Here is a 16,079-nt window from a genome sequence, read left to right as displayed (position 1 = left end):
GACTCCAATTAGCCACTGCATAAAATTTTAGTTTGTACACCGTTGGCATGTAATTAATCATGGAACAATGGCATTTTTATGGCTATTATGTATGTGAATGCTTTACTGCACAAATCCAATACAGAACAGCAGGGACAGGAGAGTCAGCAGCTTTGATTCAGGTAGAAAAAAAAGGTGAAAGCAGAGGGCAGAGGCAACAAAACACAGATGAGTGTGAGATAGGAAAGGCAGTGTGGGAGGATGCATGAACATGAGGCAAAACCAAGAAAGGGTCCATAATCTCATGGGCCACCTGCAGGGCTTGGGGGAATGTGGGGGGTCCCTTTCTGGCCCTGCATGTCTGAGCATGTGGGACTGGACGTGGGCTTCCTGACTCCTACAGCCTGGGCACAGATGGCATTGCTTTATACCAGCCTGTTCAAAGAACACACACAGCCCAGAGACCACCACCACCAGCAGCCATTGTCACACACCATTCACACATGGGATGGCGGTGTAAGGTATAAACCCCCAGACTTCAAACCAAAGTAAGTCACAGGAAATTATGTGTGAAGATCAGAGGTGGGTAAAGTAACAAAAAACTAACTTTCAGGACAAGCAATTGTAATCATGATGTTTGTGTGCATGTGAGCATGAAATTTTATGATAGTACAGTTATAGACTTAAATCTGTTTGGTGAGAAGGTGTTGATTAATTTTCTATAACAACATTTCTAACAGTTTTATATTAAACTGTATATCACATAAAGTGAACATTATAATTTCTATACTGTATGTTCAACCCCTCTTTCACAGTGACTTGCATGGCAGACACAACACACAATATAAGGCTAACAATAAACACAAAATATATTATTATTCAAAGAAAGTATTCTAATCGTTGTTATGGTCACATTATTCCGCAAAGTACGACAGCGCGTGCATCTGGGTTCTTAACATTTTCCTTGTTTACATTCTACACGTGTGTTTATTATGGTTTATATCTTGTCTCCGCCCCGTTATGTCATCGGTTGTCTCATAATGTGTCTCAGCTGTTTCTGTTTTACTGTTCATGTTGATTATTTAAACCCCTTGTGTGTCCTTGTTAAGGTGTGAAGTGTCTAAACAGTACCAAGCCTTTTGTTCTTTGTTTTTTGTCTTCTGGTTAGATCATGTCTTTGTGTTCCTGGTTAATGATTCTGGCTTTGCCTTGTTCATCCTGTTTGCCATTGGCTTGACCATTTGCCTGTTTTTGACCACGCTTTTGATACATGTTTTGGATTTGTCTGCCTGCCTCCTTTAAATAAAGCTCTTAACTGCACATGAATCTCCTCCTTTCACATAAGACAGTTATGGTGAATATTTTTATAAGGAGATGCTCATTTAAAATGTATGGAAGGAGTCTCCAGTCTTATCATTATATAACAGTTAGTACATTTTCAATGAGAGATAACTTTGCACTTTCTGGATTCTCTATGGCATGAGAAGCAGCTGTTTATATCTGCTATAATGTAAGTGAAAACAAGAACCAACTTGTCTCTAATTATAATTGGTTAAACTATAATTGGTTAAAAAGTATTAAAAATTTTAATCACTGGCAAATTGCTGTGGAATGAGAGGAATAAAACATGACAGGGCATGCTGATAATGGAAAATAATAATTTATTAGTTAAGGGTGGTGTGATGCTTTACCACCCCAAAGTTATGAATTAAACATACAGTATGTACATGCTGTGTATACACTATATGGGCTAAAGTATAAGGACACCTGAGTATTGAATATCCCATTCCAGCCATGACTGTTAATATGGAGTTGGTCCTTATTTGCTGCTATACCAGCCTCCACTCTTCTGGGAAGGTTTTCCTCTAGATTTTGGACTGGGGTTGTGGGGATTTGGCCATTCAGCCACAAGGGCACAAGATATCACTACACTGATGGACGTGGGTGTGACAATTAATCCCAAAGGTGTTCAGTGGGGTTGAAATTAGGCCTCTGTGCTTCCACACCATTAGTTAACCATGTCTTTAGGGATCTCACTTTGTACACAGGAGCATTGTCATACTGGAACAGATTTTGGCCTCTTAGTTCCAATGAAAGGAACACTTAATGCTACAATATACAAAGACATGCTACATAATTGTATTTTTCCGATTTTGTGGGGAAGGCTCACATATGAGTGTGGTGCTCAGGTGTCCACATATACTTCGTACATAAGGTGGACTAATCACTAGCCTTGTATGCTTGGGATATTAAACTTTTTATATATGCAATTGACTGGAGGAATGTATGTTTAATAAACTACTAACTTCATCCATGCAAAAAAGAATTTAAAAAAAAAAAAAACCTACTCCTTATTGTTATTATAAATTTCTTTATCTGATATGTATGCTCAAAAATAATGTGCTCCAGATGGTTCATGTATTTATTGTTGATGCTGTAACTGTAGATTGTGCTCCTCATGTCTTATAGGAATGACAAACAAACAAAAAACTGAGTACAGTGTAGTTCAGTGCAAGGCTGTGACATGACTAATGCTACTACAGTGTTGACTGCACTGCATACATTTACTCAACTACTCATTATTAAATGCACAGCTTATTTAAAAAGGTAGAAATATAACAGAATATATACAGTGAATATATACCTGATGGTGAATGAGTGCCAGATATCTGTCATGAGTGCATAAGTGCTAAAGATAAGATGATGTATAAAGTGATATATGACGTACACTATTTTATTCACTTACACAGTACAAAATATATAATATAGGGCTTCCGGACATTGATGTGCTACTCCTTCAGATCTATTCAGCCAATAATAAAGTGTCCAAAACTTGCTTAAAGTATTTGTTCTGTGTGATAGTACTGATAAAACATCTGCCCACGCTACTCCACCCTGGCAAGTGTCAACACAGCTGGTGCCTCTGCTCCCTCTCAACCAGGGCAAATGGCCGCATGCATCCTCTTCGCTGATAAACATCATGGTGCCTGTCTGATAAAGACATGTCCTAAACTCCTCTTAAGTCTCTCTCATGCAGTTAACACTCACCTCGGCAGTAGGGCAGAGGGAAGTCCCAAGCAGCCGTGCCTGAGGATGTGGCTAGGCACGAAAGCACTGCGTGGCCTTCCAGAACAAAACCCTGGCTGCAGCTGTAGCGGATCTTATCACCGATGTTAAAAGTGGAGCCCTGCTGGAGGCCATTCTGCAGCTGCCCGGGGTTGCCACAAGTGTAGCTAGGAAGAGCTGTCAGAGAAAGACAGACATTAGATTAATACACAACCGCCCACCTTCCAAAAACAATCAGAGCTTCATTTGTGAACAACACTAACAAAAACTAATTAACAGCATTAGAGGCAAAGCAGGTGGCCATTTTACACCAGATACACAGAGTGTATATCAAAGAACCAAATGCCATAATGTTACCAATGCACCACTTTCATCCCATTTAGTGTATTTGAACATCCTGCAGGTATTAAGGATTTAATGTGGAATACATAATTGGGGGCTCATATTCTTGCAGGGAACACAAGTAGTCCACGCTTAACCAAATTAATGCAACCCCCCTCACTCATCATGTAGCTCATTCGTCTTAACGCTCTTTTTCCCCCTTTTTTGTCCTTTTCTAAAAGTGACACATTTGTTTCAAACATGTAGCTACAACTACAGAAGGTGTAATCTGCCTTCTTTTAAGAAAGAAAACATGATGAGGAAGGAATATTTTCATTTTAGCATTAAATTAGAAACTTCCGACTTGTTTTTAGTTATTTACCCACAGTAATCAACAAGTTGTCTTCGCACAGGAATATTTTAAGCTTCTCCAACACACAGCTAGGAAGAATCTCAAATGGCTTCCTTGTCACTACGCATGCTATGGCATGGTTAAAGGCTCTGTGTTAATGGTCAGAAGGTTTCAAAACCCAGCACTACCAAGCTGACTCATTTTTGCTCTAGGGGCACTGTAACAGGACTGACCCTGTGCTCTGACTCCAACTTCTTAACAACCTGGGACATGTGACAAAAGTAATTTCAGTGTATTGTAATGTATATGTGACAAATAAAGGCATCTTCTTAGTGTGTTTCTTAATACTCAATAGAATGACAGAAAACTAGGCCATAGTAAAATATACGAAAGCTAATTTACTAATCTAAGTGTGTAAAGATTACAAATTAAAACAATATAAACTTTATACACTTAGCTTAAAGTCTTAAATCAATATGACTTTTTAATCATATTTTTGTTAAAGTCCTGGAAGTAACACCGTGAAATAATACTGCCTGTGTACATGTGAAACAGCTTGATAGTTTTACTCCCTTTCAAAATCCCTGCACTTAGTTGCATTAACACCAGCATGTGTGTGAAAGAGGTAACAACAACAGGATGTTAGAGAGAGTGCCTGAGATCGGATGAAAGTGATGAGAACGAGATGATGAGAATAATGTCAGAGAAGGCAAACGGTTGAAAGGTCAGTTAGTTAAGATGATTCACATAAAACTGTGACATACCTTTATGTAGCTAGTATGGTAGGATTTAATGCCCCTGTCCATGATATAACTTTTATTTTGACGTTGATTGAAAACGGAATAATGAAAACAAGAAGAGGATGGTGTGAATTAAACGTATGACTACTGTATGCTGTGTTACTCTAGGTGCTGTGCTTCTTATTTCATTAATCTTAAGTCTCATTTAAATCCCCAAGATGCTTAGTCACAAAAGAATACTGTACAATACATCCAGGCAGGTTCAAACATTTTGCACTCAGTTGTGCCATTTGTTTGTGATAATTCGTACAGTTTTTCCATTGGAATGCGATGTGTGAATTCTTTTTCAACTGAAGAAGGTAATACAATCTGTACAGCATGAAGAGCATATGTATATGCTATATTAATTCAGTTCTTTAAACACGTGTACTTTATTATTATGTTTCTTTTAAATAAACCCCATACCTTTTAAGTCAATGGTTCTCCAAGTGGATCAAGGAGGCACAACCAGAACGTCCATGATCAGTGTTATCATTGAGTTCTCATAGCAATGAGTTTGTTTAACTGGCTATTTGAATCAAATGGGTTTAATCCAAACCTCAATAACACAAAAACACCTAGGGCTATTGATAATGTCAACTTGGACTTAATAAGAACTGTCAAGAGAAAGTTCAGGAATAAAAACTCTATGGTTCCAATAGCTTATCCAATAATTGGATCATTTGATAATCTAATAATTATCCAAATAATTATTATACTAATTTAAATTTCATATTTCAATATTCATGAAATAAAACTGTACTCATGGCTTCAGTGGTATGTATTCAACAATTAAATTGTTCACTGATTACAAAAGTTTTTGAACCCCTGATCTAAAACTGAACTAATTGAACACTGATAGACTTTGACTGTTTTGCTCAAAACCATCAGGTTAAGAGTGATGGGCAGTACAAAAAAGTACAAAAAAGTATTAAACTGTAGTACCACTTGGCACCATAATCTTTTACATCTTTACTATGATCTTTATAGTTAATCTTTACTACAATCTTTAAGTTAATATGGTCATCATGTATAACGGTACACTACATTCACCTTTCCCCCACTTTATTTCATAGAAATCATATAAAAGAAACATACAAAAGACACATCCCTAAGGGTAGCACTCCAGTGAGAAGCAGTGGTACAGATTAGATCTCCGAATGTCTAAAAAAAAATTATGCCAATAAATTATGTTCATATTAATCTCTAAGAGCTGGCTTTCAATAGATAGGAATGATTATACTGAATATTCCATAATAATTTTTTTCTTTTCTTTGATTCTTCTAGTATTTTAATACTTTTTATACTTTTTTTTTTTTTTTTTTTTAAACTTTTAAGATTTCCATCTTGTCAGTTAAAACATAAAGATGATATATTCACTGCAGAGATAAGCATCAGTGTATTTTCACTACATTGCCTTAGGCATGCATTCCTCTGATTAAGATCCAAACCAATTTCCTGCTTCACAGTATCCACTGCTGTTACATAAAACACACTATAAAATGCTCTTTCCACCCTTATTCTGCACCGTGACTGAGTGGAGCATTCTGCATCAAAGAAACGTGTGATAAATTTGGTCCAATATACCCCCTGTTTGGACCATAGGTGCCATATTGATATGTAAGTGTAGGGGTATTAGCATGGCCATGAGGAGCATGGAGGTGGTGGCATGTAGCATCCTGTGTTCCCATAATACATACTATTGGCAGTTTCCCTATAGAGCAGTTCCTAGTGAGAGGTCCAAGGAGCAAGCTGCAGATTTATAAAGTACTGGAGGAAAATGCCAAGCACACAGATGAAGAGAGAGAGAGTGAGAGTGTGTGTGTGTGTGTGAGAGAGAGAGAGAGAGAGAGGTGAGTTTTTTTGGGGGGGGTGTTGTTATTCAGTTTACCAGTTATTGGGGTGATTAGTTTCAGACAGCGGGTTAATCAGTTAGGGATATAATGTATGAGCAGAATGTTTGAATTTGGCAGAAAATGGAAACTGATGGCATTGCCGACAACAACTCATTCAATGCTAATCAATGAGAACTAATCTGAAAGTGTATGTGATGAAAACGGTTTTAGGGGCAAACTCAAGCCGTGAATAGGCAGATAATTGGCTGAAAATCCAATTTCCAAACTGTTCTCTCACATAACAGATGGAGATTAATTAACAGCACCAGAAATCAACAACACAGAGGAAAAACAGGTGCTGAGGTAGTGTGCTGACATTAAAAGCAAAAAGAACATCACAGACAATATGTAACGACACGGGACTATATACAGGAAGTAAGCGCAGGAGCAATGTCTTTATTAGCCAAAAAACAGACAAAACACAGGGAGTGCGGTCTATACTGAACAAGACTAACTAGATTAAACATAAGACTAAAGTCTAGGCATTGCACGAGAACAGGACATGGAAATAAGACCACTTCGCGAACGTAACGCATTCACCATTCACACACTCAGTTAACATAAATACTGCGTGAAGTGCGCAGCCACACGAGGGGTTTAAATAACAAACACAATCAAACAGAAACATAGACACCTGGATTAAATCAAGACACACCCTTGAACATCAACCAATGCTTAAACAGGGGGAAAACCAAAACAAACAAAAGGTGCGTGTTCATATGCAAAAGTCTCGTGCATGCACGATCTCTAAAGCCGCGTGTGCATGTCGACGCCACAGTGCCGTCTGCCGGCGGGAGCGTAACACAATAATACTGATATTAGTGTGTCCTCTAAGACTCCAAACATATAGCTGAGCAGTTAAGAAAAAATTAACAATGAACTCTGGATATGAATTTATCATTCTCTAGAAACAGAATGCTTAAAGGTTTCTCTTTGATATCTCAAAATATTTAATAGAGATTCTCATCTGTGTTTCACCTGTGTTTCAAGTATCAACTTTGTCACAATTTCTTCTCCTTAATTTTCTTATTGAGAAATAGACTGTCACAAAAAAGAGATGAGATTATTCTGAGATTAAAGGAGTCAAAATGGGCCACATTTCGCAATTCAGCAGTATTGAAATTTGAGATCTCCTGATCATAAGGCAAATGCTTTACTATACACTAAAATCAAGTTAAAATGACATTTGAGTAAAACAGAATTGAAAACTCAAATAAAACTTTAAATGCTTGATAAAAATGTAGGCCTAAAAATAATATGGAGGAAAGCACTATCCACCTTCTTCCACATACATGAGCTCACAGAGATGCACGATTGGCTAGTGCCACTGTGGTTGACAGGGATCCCTCAAACCATGGCCAATTTCTGGCTGTTACTTCACCTGGATTTGAACCTTTGATCTCCCAACGATAGGGTGAGCGCAATTTATTCTGCACCACAGAGGAGCCAAAATGTAAATATAGCATTCTCAAGTACCCTGTACATTAAATGACATGTACGTAAGAATACTGAGGACTTTTATCTCAGAAGAAAAGCTGAGAGACAGTGGAGATAAGCAAGGAGAAACTATATAAATACAAGGAGAAATACAGTACTTTATTTATTTATTCACATGCTCAAATTTATGCCCCAACAGGAATACCTTGTTTAGGGGACTGTTTCAATGTAGGGATGCACTGATTCCATTTTTTTTTTCACTTTTGCCAAAGAAGAGCCAGACTTGATCTTCCTGAATTCCGTGATGGGAATAACTAATGCGCAAGCATTGCATTTACACCGTGGCCAAGCCTATTTACACCAAATACACAAAGTACACCCAAGACAATAGCCCATAGTGCTACTCTCTCATTCCAGTCCAGTGCATCTGAGCCTTGTGAAGTCAGATTAAACACTCTGTGTGAGCTAGATAAATGGGAGTGCATGTGCTGGTAAAGAACAAGAATGCCTTGGCTCAAGCCACATTAATGCATCCACACCACACTCTGATCTGTGTGCTAGAAGTGACACTGTGAAAGCGATCTCAACACACAAGCACATTAGGTCAATAAGCAGTTTCTGCTCTGTTGAGCATCAATTCGATCAATGCATCACACTTGCACAACAACAGGGAAATTGCAGGGAAGACGCATCACCTACTGTATCTACACAGCTGAGAGGAGATGCTGTGCTTTGGGCTTAGGATAAGGACTTTCAAATAAGTGTGAGAAACCAAAAGTACTTTGAGTTAAAGCTTTGTATTGATTTAAATCACTGTCTATAAAACTCTGCTCTTTCTTTTAATGGTAGTGAACTGATAATCATTTGCTGTGATATGGTTATCCTGAACTATAAAATGAAATGAGAGAGAGAGAGCAATAATTAAATTATTCAAATAAAACAACTATTTGCAGAAAGTTGTTTAAAAATCGTTGCAGATAGTTGATTAAAAAATGCAGAATTTATTTTTTCTTTAAAAACTTAATTGTTTACAATCACTGACATGCCAAATTGAAGTGTTTCCTGAATTGAGTGCAGTTTATAGCAAGTAAGTGAGTAAGCAAGTAAGTTTATAGTAAGTCGCGGAGCAAAATGTGACATGACTCTGCCAATATATGCACTTAATTAAAAAAATCAACCTAAAATTAATGTTCAGTTTACTAAAACCATAGCTAATCACACAAACTGAGCTTTTCCTTGTGGTTGACACAATGTTAATTGACTTTTTTCTTACAAAATTCCAGGTTTGTCAGATCTGTGAAAGAAAGGCAGTCTAATGGTCACACATTATTACTTCCCACATTTTTGCCAAATCCTCTCTCATATGCATGTGTAAGTGGGAAAAGTACACTTTTCAAGGTGCATAAGGGCAGAGGGAATGGAGATAGTGGACGCCTACAAATTCCTACAGGTGCAACTCAACAATAAACTAGATTGATCAGACAACACTGAGGCCCTCTAAATGAAAGGACAGCGCAAGATGTCCTTTCTGAGGAGGCTCAGGTGGGCACTAGGCTGCCACAGATGTTTTACCAGTCTGCAGTGACCAGTGGTATCTTATTTGCTGTGGTGTACTTGGGAGGTGGCATTGGGATTTGTGGTGCCAACAAACTGGGCAAGCTGGAGAGGAAGGCCAGTTCTGTGGTAAGGATGGAATTGGACAGTGTGGAGACAGTAACCGAGATGAGAGGAAAGCTGAAAGCTATCATGGACAATCCTTCTCATCTTCTATATGCTGAGGTGAGGTGGGTTAGGAGCATGATCAGAAACAGATTCATCCATGCACAAGCCTCAAGATGCATTGGGGGGGGGGGGGGGGGGGGGCCTCTTTTGTTCCATCAGCCACCAGACTCCACAATGCAACAGTACCCAGTACCTCCAACTCCACTGACTGAGTCTCACAAACACATACAATCACTAGTAAATTGTCCTTCCACAGATATTACCCATGTATATAAATACAAAGGATATTGCACAAGTATATATACAAATAGAACTCTAGCATATGTACATACACATAGATTTTTTTTATTGTTTCTTTTATTTCTATACATCTTATATTATTTTTTATTTTATACTACTTCTGATGTATAGGTATGTACGGAAGTTCTTTTCTTTCCTTTGAAGTTACTCCTCCTACTTGTGCTGCTGTGTCAACTTGAATTTCTCCTACAGGAAATCAATAAATGTGCATCTAATTTTTTCTTATCTCATCTCTCATGTTGGTTTGTACACAGCACAGAAAATGTGAGTTTAAGCTTGTATGCTGATTTCATTAATAACAAGCAAGCCTTTTATGGACAGTTTTTGTCCTAATTGTTGCCTGAAATCGGACTCCATCCGATTGTGAATTTGTGGCTGTTTTCTTTGTCAAAACATCTAAGTCTTTCCTGAAAAATTATAAAGGATGAATAAAAAAGGCTATAACCCACAGAGGGAGGCATGTTCTAAATCAAAGCATTGAGAAACAGCTTTGTTCAGCCACCTATGTAAATGGCATCACTAGAGAACGTGATTTTTTTTTTTTTTTTTTGAAAGACATTTTCTTTTTCACTCTGAAGGGATACGGAGCTTAGATTCAACTTTGCATTCCAGCTTTTATTCATTTTTTTTTTTCCTATGAGCACTAGAGCTACTTCAATAGTTGCATTATTGCATTTGTTTCTGACAAAAGTTTTCTTTTTTGTATAAAAAAAATAAATAAAAATCTTGGTCTACATCACAAAACAAAGCATACCTCATCCTAACCAAGCAATGTTGCTGCATATGTACAGTGCATCCGGAAAGAATTCACAGCCCTTCACTTTTCCCACATTTTGTTATGTTACAGCCTTATTCCAAATTGGATTAAATTAATTATTTTCCTCAAAATTCTACAAACAATACTCCATAATGACAACATGAAAGAAGTATGTTTGAAATCTTTGCAAATTTATTAAAAATAAAAACAAAAAAGCACATTTACATAAGTATTCACAGCTTTTGCTCAATACTTTGTTGAAGCACCTTTGGCACCAATAACAGCCTCAAGTCTTTTTGAGTATGATGCTACATGCTTGACACACCTATTTTTGGGCAGTTTCTCCCATTCTTCTTTGCAGGACCTCTCAAGATCCATCAGGTTGGATGGGGAGCGTCAGTGCACAGCCATTTTCAGATCTCTACAGATATGTTCAATCGGGTTCAAGTCTGGGCTCTTGAGGAAGGACTTGCAGAAGAAGTCCTGGAAGCTTCTACAGTTCTACAGGGCCATCACCGTTACCCCATTTGAACCCTATAGAAAATCTCTGGTGGGATTTGAAGAAGGCAGTTGCAGCACACAAACCCAAGAAAATTACTGAACTGGAGGCCATTACTCATGAGTAATGGGCTAAGATTTCTCAGGAAGCTGGTGTCTAGCTATGCATCTCATTTGCAGCAGGTCATAACAGCAAAAGGGTGCTCTACTAAGTATTAAAAATGTTTGCCATGAAGGGGTTGAATAAATTTTAAACTGGATAAGTCATTATAAGTTGCATTTTCAGTTGAATATGTTATATATATTATAGCCTGCTATTAGGCCTGATTTAAAAATGATAATCAGTGCCAAAAAGGCAAAAAGAAGATGGGCCTGTGGGCCCACGGAGGGAGTTATCAGGGGACAAGAGGTTCTTAAGGCAGATTGCTTCCAGTATTACTCTAGGGCTCACCAATCATTTTTGTTTCCCTCCAACAAAATGTAGAAAGATATCACTAAAGACCATCTGGCAGCATGGAAACTACTGACAAATGTGTCTCCATGGGTTCTGTCCTCCATAGAAAAGGGTTCTGGGTCCAATTTATAGCTCGACCCCCAGTTTCAGAGGCATGCTCACCACAATAGTCAGCACAATGCAGAGCCTGTTGTTAACCCAGGAAGTAGATCTGTCTTAGACAAAGGGGCCATAGAACATGTACTTCTTTCTGTGACGGAGGGAGGTTTACAGCCATTATTTCATGAAGACAGTTTTAGATCTGCGTCATCTGAACTGTACTCTTCGGACATACAGGTTCAGGATGTTGATACTCAAACTTATCGCTTGTTGGTAGTAATGCACTACATTTACTTCGTTACATTTACTTCAGTAACTTTTGGAAAAAAATACATCTAAAAGTTTTACTGGCCATACTTTTACTCAAGTTAATTTTTAAATTACAGAAATGTACTTTTACTTCGCTACATTCGGTGCCGTTCCTCCATTACTCTTAAAGGGGGAAGAAGCGAGTGTGTCAGGACACACAAACACACAGACACACTCTATGTGGTCTGAAATTCAGAATTTTCCATTGATTTTAATCAGATCCGAAGTAACTAGTAACTTGAGTAGAATTCTTATTGTATACTTTATTCCTCTTACTCAAGTAATTATTATTACTTTTACTTTCCACCACTACGTCTTTATCCACACTGAACAATTGCTCTATGAGGGTTCAGCTCTACCTGACCAGCTGACCTAAATGTTGGAGCTGTAAAAAGGAATGTGTGAAAACATCTTGGCCAAAACAATAGCAGGAACTATCCACATCCAACTCCAAGCACAGGTGCAAATGACCCATAACCCTAGGCCCACACAAACCCAAAGTGTTGAGGCCAAAAGATATTTCAAATGAAGCTGCACAAAAAGTTTACAAAAACAAGAGACTGACTGAAAATCCAGAGACTATAAGGATGGCAGCACCAGCATCCATGGGATCTTTGAATAAAACTTCCTCAAGATCAAGGAAAGAGCACAACAAGAGTCCATTAACAATGGCCACCTCCTCACCCCAGAGGAGTCAGACTACTTGCTTCCAGGTCCCCCCAGCACTGAACAAACCAAAGACCGCCATCCATAATGTTACTGCACTGACATGAGAGAAAGATTTACAGTGCTAGAAGAAGAACTGGTACAGCTCAGAGAGATGAACATCTCTCTATACCAGGGGTGCACATTTAGAATTCAAAAAGGTCCTAACATTTTCTCCCCCCAAAGGTCCAAACCATTAAAACGTCTAACGTGCACTATGATTTGGGGGCAGATGTCATGCTTGTATATGTATGGCTAATAAACAAAGTACTACATTTCAATAACATTTCAACAATATTTATTGCACATTTTCAATGCAGACACATTAGACATGAGGTAAAATAAATATGCAGCCTAATCATAAATAAACGTAAATCTATCACAAATGTTCTAATTTCAATCAAAACAAGACTGCATCTTCACAAAAAATAACAAAAGTGCCTGTTGGGCAGTAAATGCATGGGAGAGGACTCTGGTGGACCGATCATACTGGGCTTTGAGTTCGTTATTTTGCATGCTCTCACCTCAGACTGCTGTGGATGTTTGCTCAAAAGGTCTGTGCTTTGTCTCATAGTTGTGCTTCATGCTGGCACTTTTTATTAGCGCCACGGTCTCCGATCATATGAGGCAGAGTGGTTTGACACTCGCTGCGGGAAGGATAGGCAAAGAAAAAAATAATAATGTATGGCTGATGAGGGCTTCCGTAGGATTGGGTTCAGCAACAAATAAATTCTTTCTGTTTTGAAGAGGTTGAATCCTGCAACTTTTTCGCCAGTTACTTATTGACGTGTGGATCTCCCTATCCCCCCAACTATTATCACCTCTCAGCAGCGCTTCTCTTTGAGTAATGTCATAGCCATTGCAATATCATAGACTGCAAATATGTACCATTAACTTGACCTAGATAGAATAAATATGACTCTCCAAATTGTATGCTTCTGCTCCTCCCCTTCAATTTGATGAGAGAAAAGATGATAACATTACTTAAAGATGATAATTGCTTATTAATCACTCAGTACATTTGCATGTGTATCCAAAGCTACTCAAGCTACAGTAAGTGAGCATATGCATTTTACTCCATTGCCCAATTGCCCAATTAAACAAACTGCATTCCTTTTCCAAAAAATAAAAAAATAAAAATTGTCATTGGAAAATAATGTTAAAACCCAGCCTATTCAGCAGCTTTCCCATTCCAGCATTGAACAATATATGAAAAGAAAAAACAAGTTTCATGTCCATTTGGATTTAACAGGGAACCAAAAATCCAAAATGCCAAATACCAAAATTGGTATCATCACCAGCCAGATGAACTGACTTCAGTTTCTGTGAAAAAACAGCTGTGGCATGAAAATGGAGTAGACATCAGTGAGCAATACATTCGGACGATCAGGCAAAGAATGGGTTGGAAGTACATGAAAACCCAACACTGTCCCATTATCAGAGACAAAAACAGAGACATACATCTCCAGCAAGCACAAAAAATGGATCAACGAGAAGGAGATGTTTCACAATGTCATATTCACCAATGAAACAAGAGTGGCTTTGGAGCACTTGTCCACCATGTCATTCCATAAGATGGGGAGACGTGTCTTGAAACCAAAGCCTAAACACCCACTAAAAGTCCATGTGTGGGGAGCAATATCGAGACTATAACCGGGAGCTATTGCAATCTTCAAAGGGATAATGGATCGCCTATAAGAAGTTATTCCTACTAAAGTGTAGCTTCTGAGGCCAAGGGTGTACTTACTTTTACCACAGATGAATATCACATCTATTGATATTTCTGTTGAATAAATAATTGAAAAAGCTACTTTTCTTTGTGGTTTTGTTCAAGTATATCAACTTTATTAATAGGCACTGTTTCAAAGATGATCAAATGTGAAAATATCTAAAATAAATAAATAAATAAATAAAACCCAACACTTTCCATCTGTTGTACTTGTTTTTTCATGTATAGTTATATATTTAATGTAGCAGAAATGTTTGATTATGCCAGAGAACCTTGTCAGGATTTATTTTTATTAAATGATGTATTACTGAAATTAATGACCAGTTCATTTATTATTAAATTAATAACATACAATTACACAATTTATACGTAATTATATAGAATACAAGGCGCACCTTTTCACATAAAGACACTAAACTTTGAGCTTCTGTTATATTCGTGTTACATTACATTACAATGTAGGAATAAAACAGTATTCTTCCTGCAGAGCATTTATCTGTAGTAGGTCTCACAGGGATGGGCCCTTTCTCATAAAAGTTAAAACAGCTTATCTTCAGGCACAGCTCTGGCCAGCTAAAAAAAATAAAAAAAAATAAATAAAAATTAAAAAGCAGGCTATGGAAGAACTGTGCCTAAAGAGTAAGTGTATTTCAGTATTTTAAGACCATGAATAAAATAATGACGTTTAAATAATATAGGTCTATTACAGGCTAGCTAAAAATAGGGTATGCAGGTTTGACATATCACAATAACAGTTTCTTGAATTTGAAGAATGTTGCAATTGAAGAATGCATGAATTCTTGTCACACATTCTTCAATTGTCAAATCATGTCAACAACATCAAAAAAAACACATAAAAAAAACACCATGTGCCCTACCTGTGAGAAATTAACAAGTTAAAATAAATAAATTAATGAATTAATTGTGTGAGAGAAATCAAATGGAAAAACAAAAACACTGAATTCTCTACATTTAAAAAAATTATGAAATATCATATGTGATATGGTAAGAAAAAGAAAAACGTATAAATTTTACACGTGACTCGTGTGAAGTTTGTGTGACTTTTCTGTAATGGGCTTGAAATGCAAGTTGAGCCATTTGTGTCTTGTGTTAAAATGATAATACACAACCTGTTAAAACAGAACAAGTCAACACTATTCCTAATATTTAGACTTCTCATGTGTTCTCTCTTGAGTAAGATTACTGAATTTGCCCCAACACTTATCTGTCAGCAGAAAATCAGGTGTTAGTGTAGGCTGAGCGTCGGCAGAACACATGCGTAATTAAGGAGCCCACTGCACCTGAGACTTAACGAAGGAGAACACTGTCAGTAACATTATCCGCCTTTAATTGGCTGAACAGCTGCCCAGAGACACTTTGATTCTTCATCCCTCCATTACGATATTTTTCTTTTTTTCTGCTTTCAATCTGTGCTTTTATAAGCCACCTACTCTGTAGTTATGAAGTCAACTGATTACATGCATTGCTGGCTCATAATCACATTTATTTGTGATGATATCTACATGCGCACACAGGCAAACAAACGTAGGAAGCAGTGTGTAGAACTAATAATGATTAAAGACAGGTAATAACATAAGTCAATTACCAATATTGGACTTATAGCACAGCTTTTATGATTACACCATGCTGCTTACACACTCGAAATTACACAGATAT

General features: G+C 37.5%; 1 protein-coding gene across 1 annotated transcript in view; it reads right to left on the bottom strand.

Moving 5' to 3' along the window:
• The window catches only part of csmd2 (CUB and Sushi multiple domains 2), a 363,835-nt gene that overhangs the window by 231,008 nt on the left and 116,748 nt on the right, over positions 1 to 16,079 (bottom strand). The window contains exon 4 of the mRNA XM_017453975.3: positions 3,028 to 3,222. Within this exon, the coding sequence (XP_017309464.2) occupies positions 3,028 to 3,222 (195 nt within the window). The remainder of the gene's footprint in view (positions 1 to 3,027; positions 3,223 to 16,079) is intronic.

The sequence above is a fragment of the Ictalurus punctatus genome, chromosome 24 (genome assembly GCF_001660625.3).
Source record: "Ictalurus punctatus breed USDA103 chromosome 24, Coco_2.0, whole genome shotgun sequence".
Taxonomy (NCBI): domain Eukaryota; kingdom Metazoa; phylum Chordata; class Actinopteri; order Siluriformes; family Ictaluridae; genus Ictalurus; species Ictalurus punctatus.
This window is presented reverse-complemented; position numbering and strand designations above follow the sequence as displayed.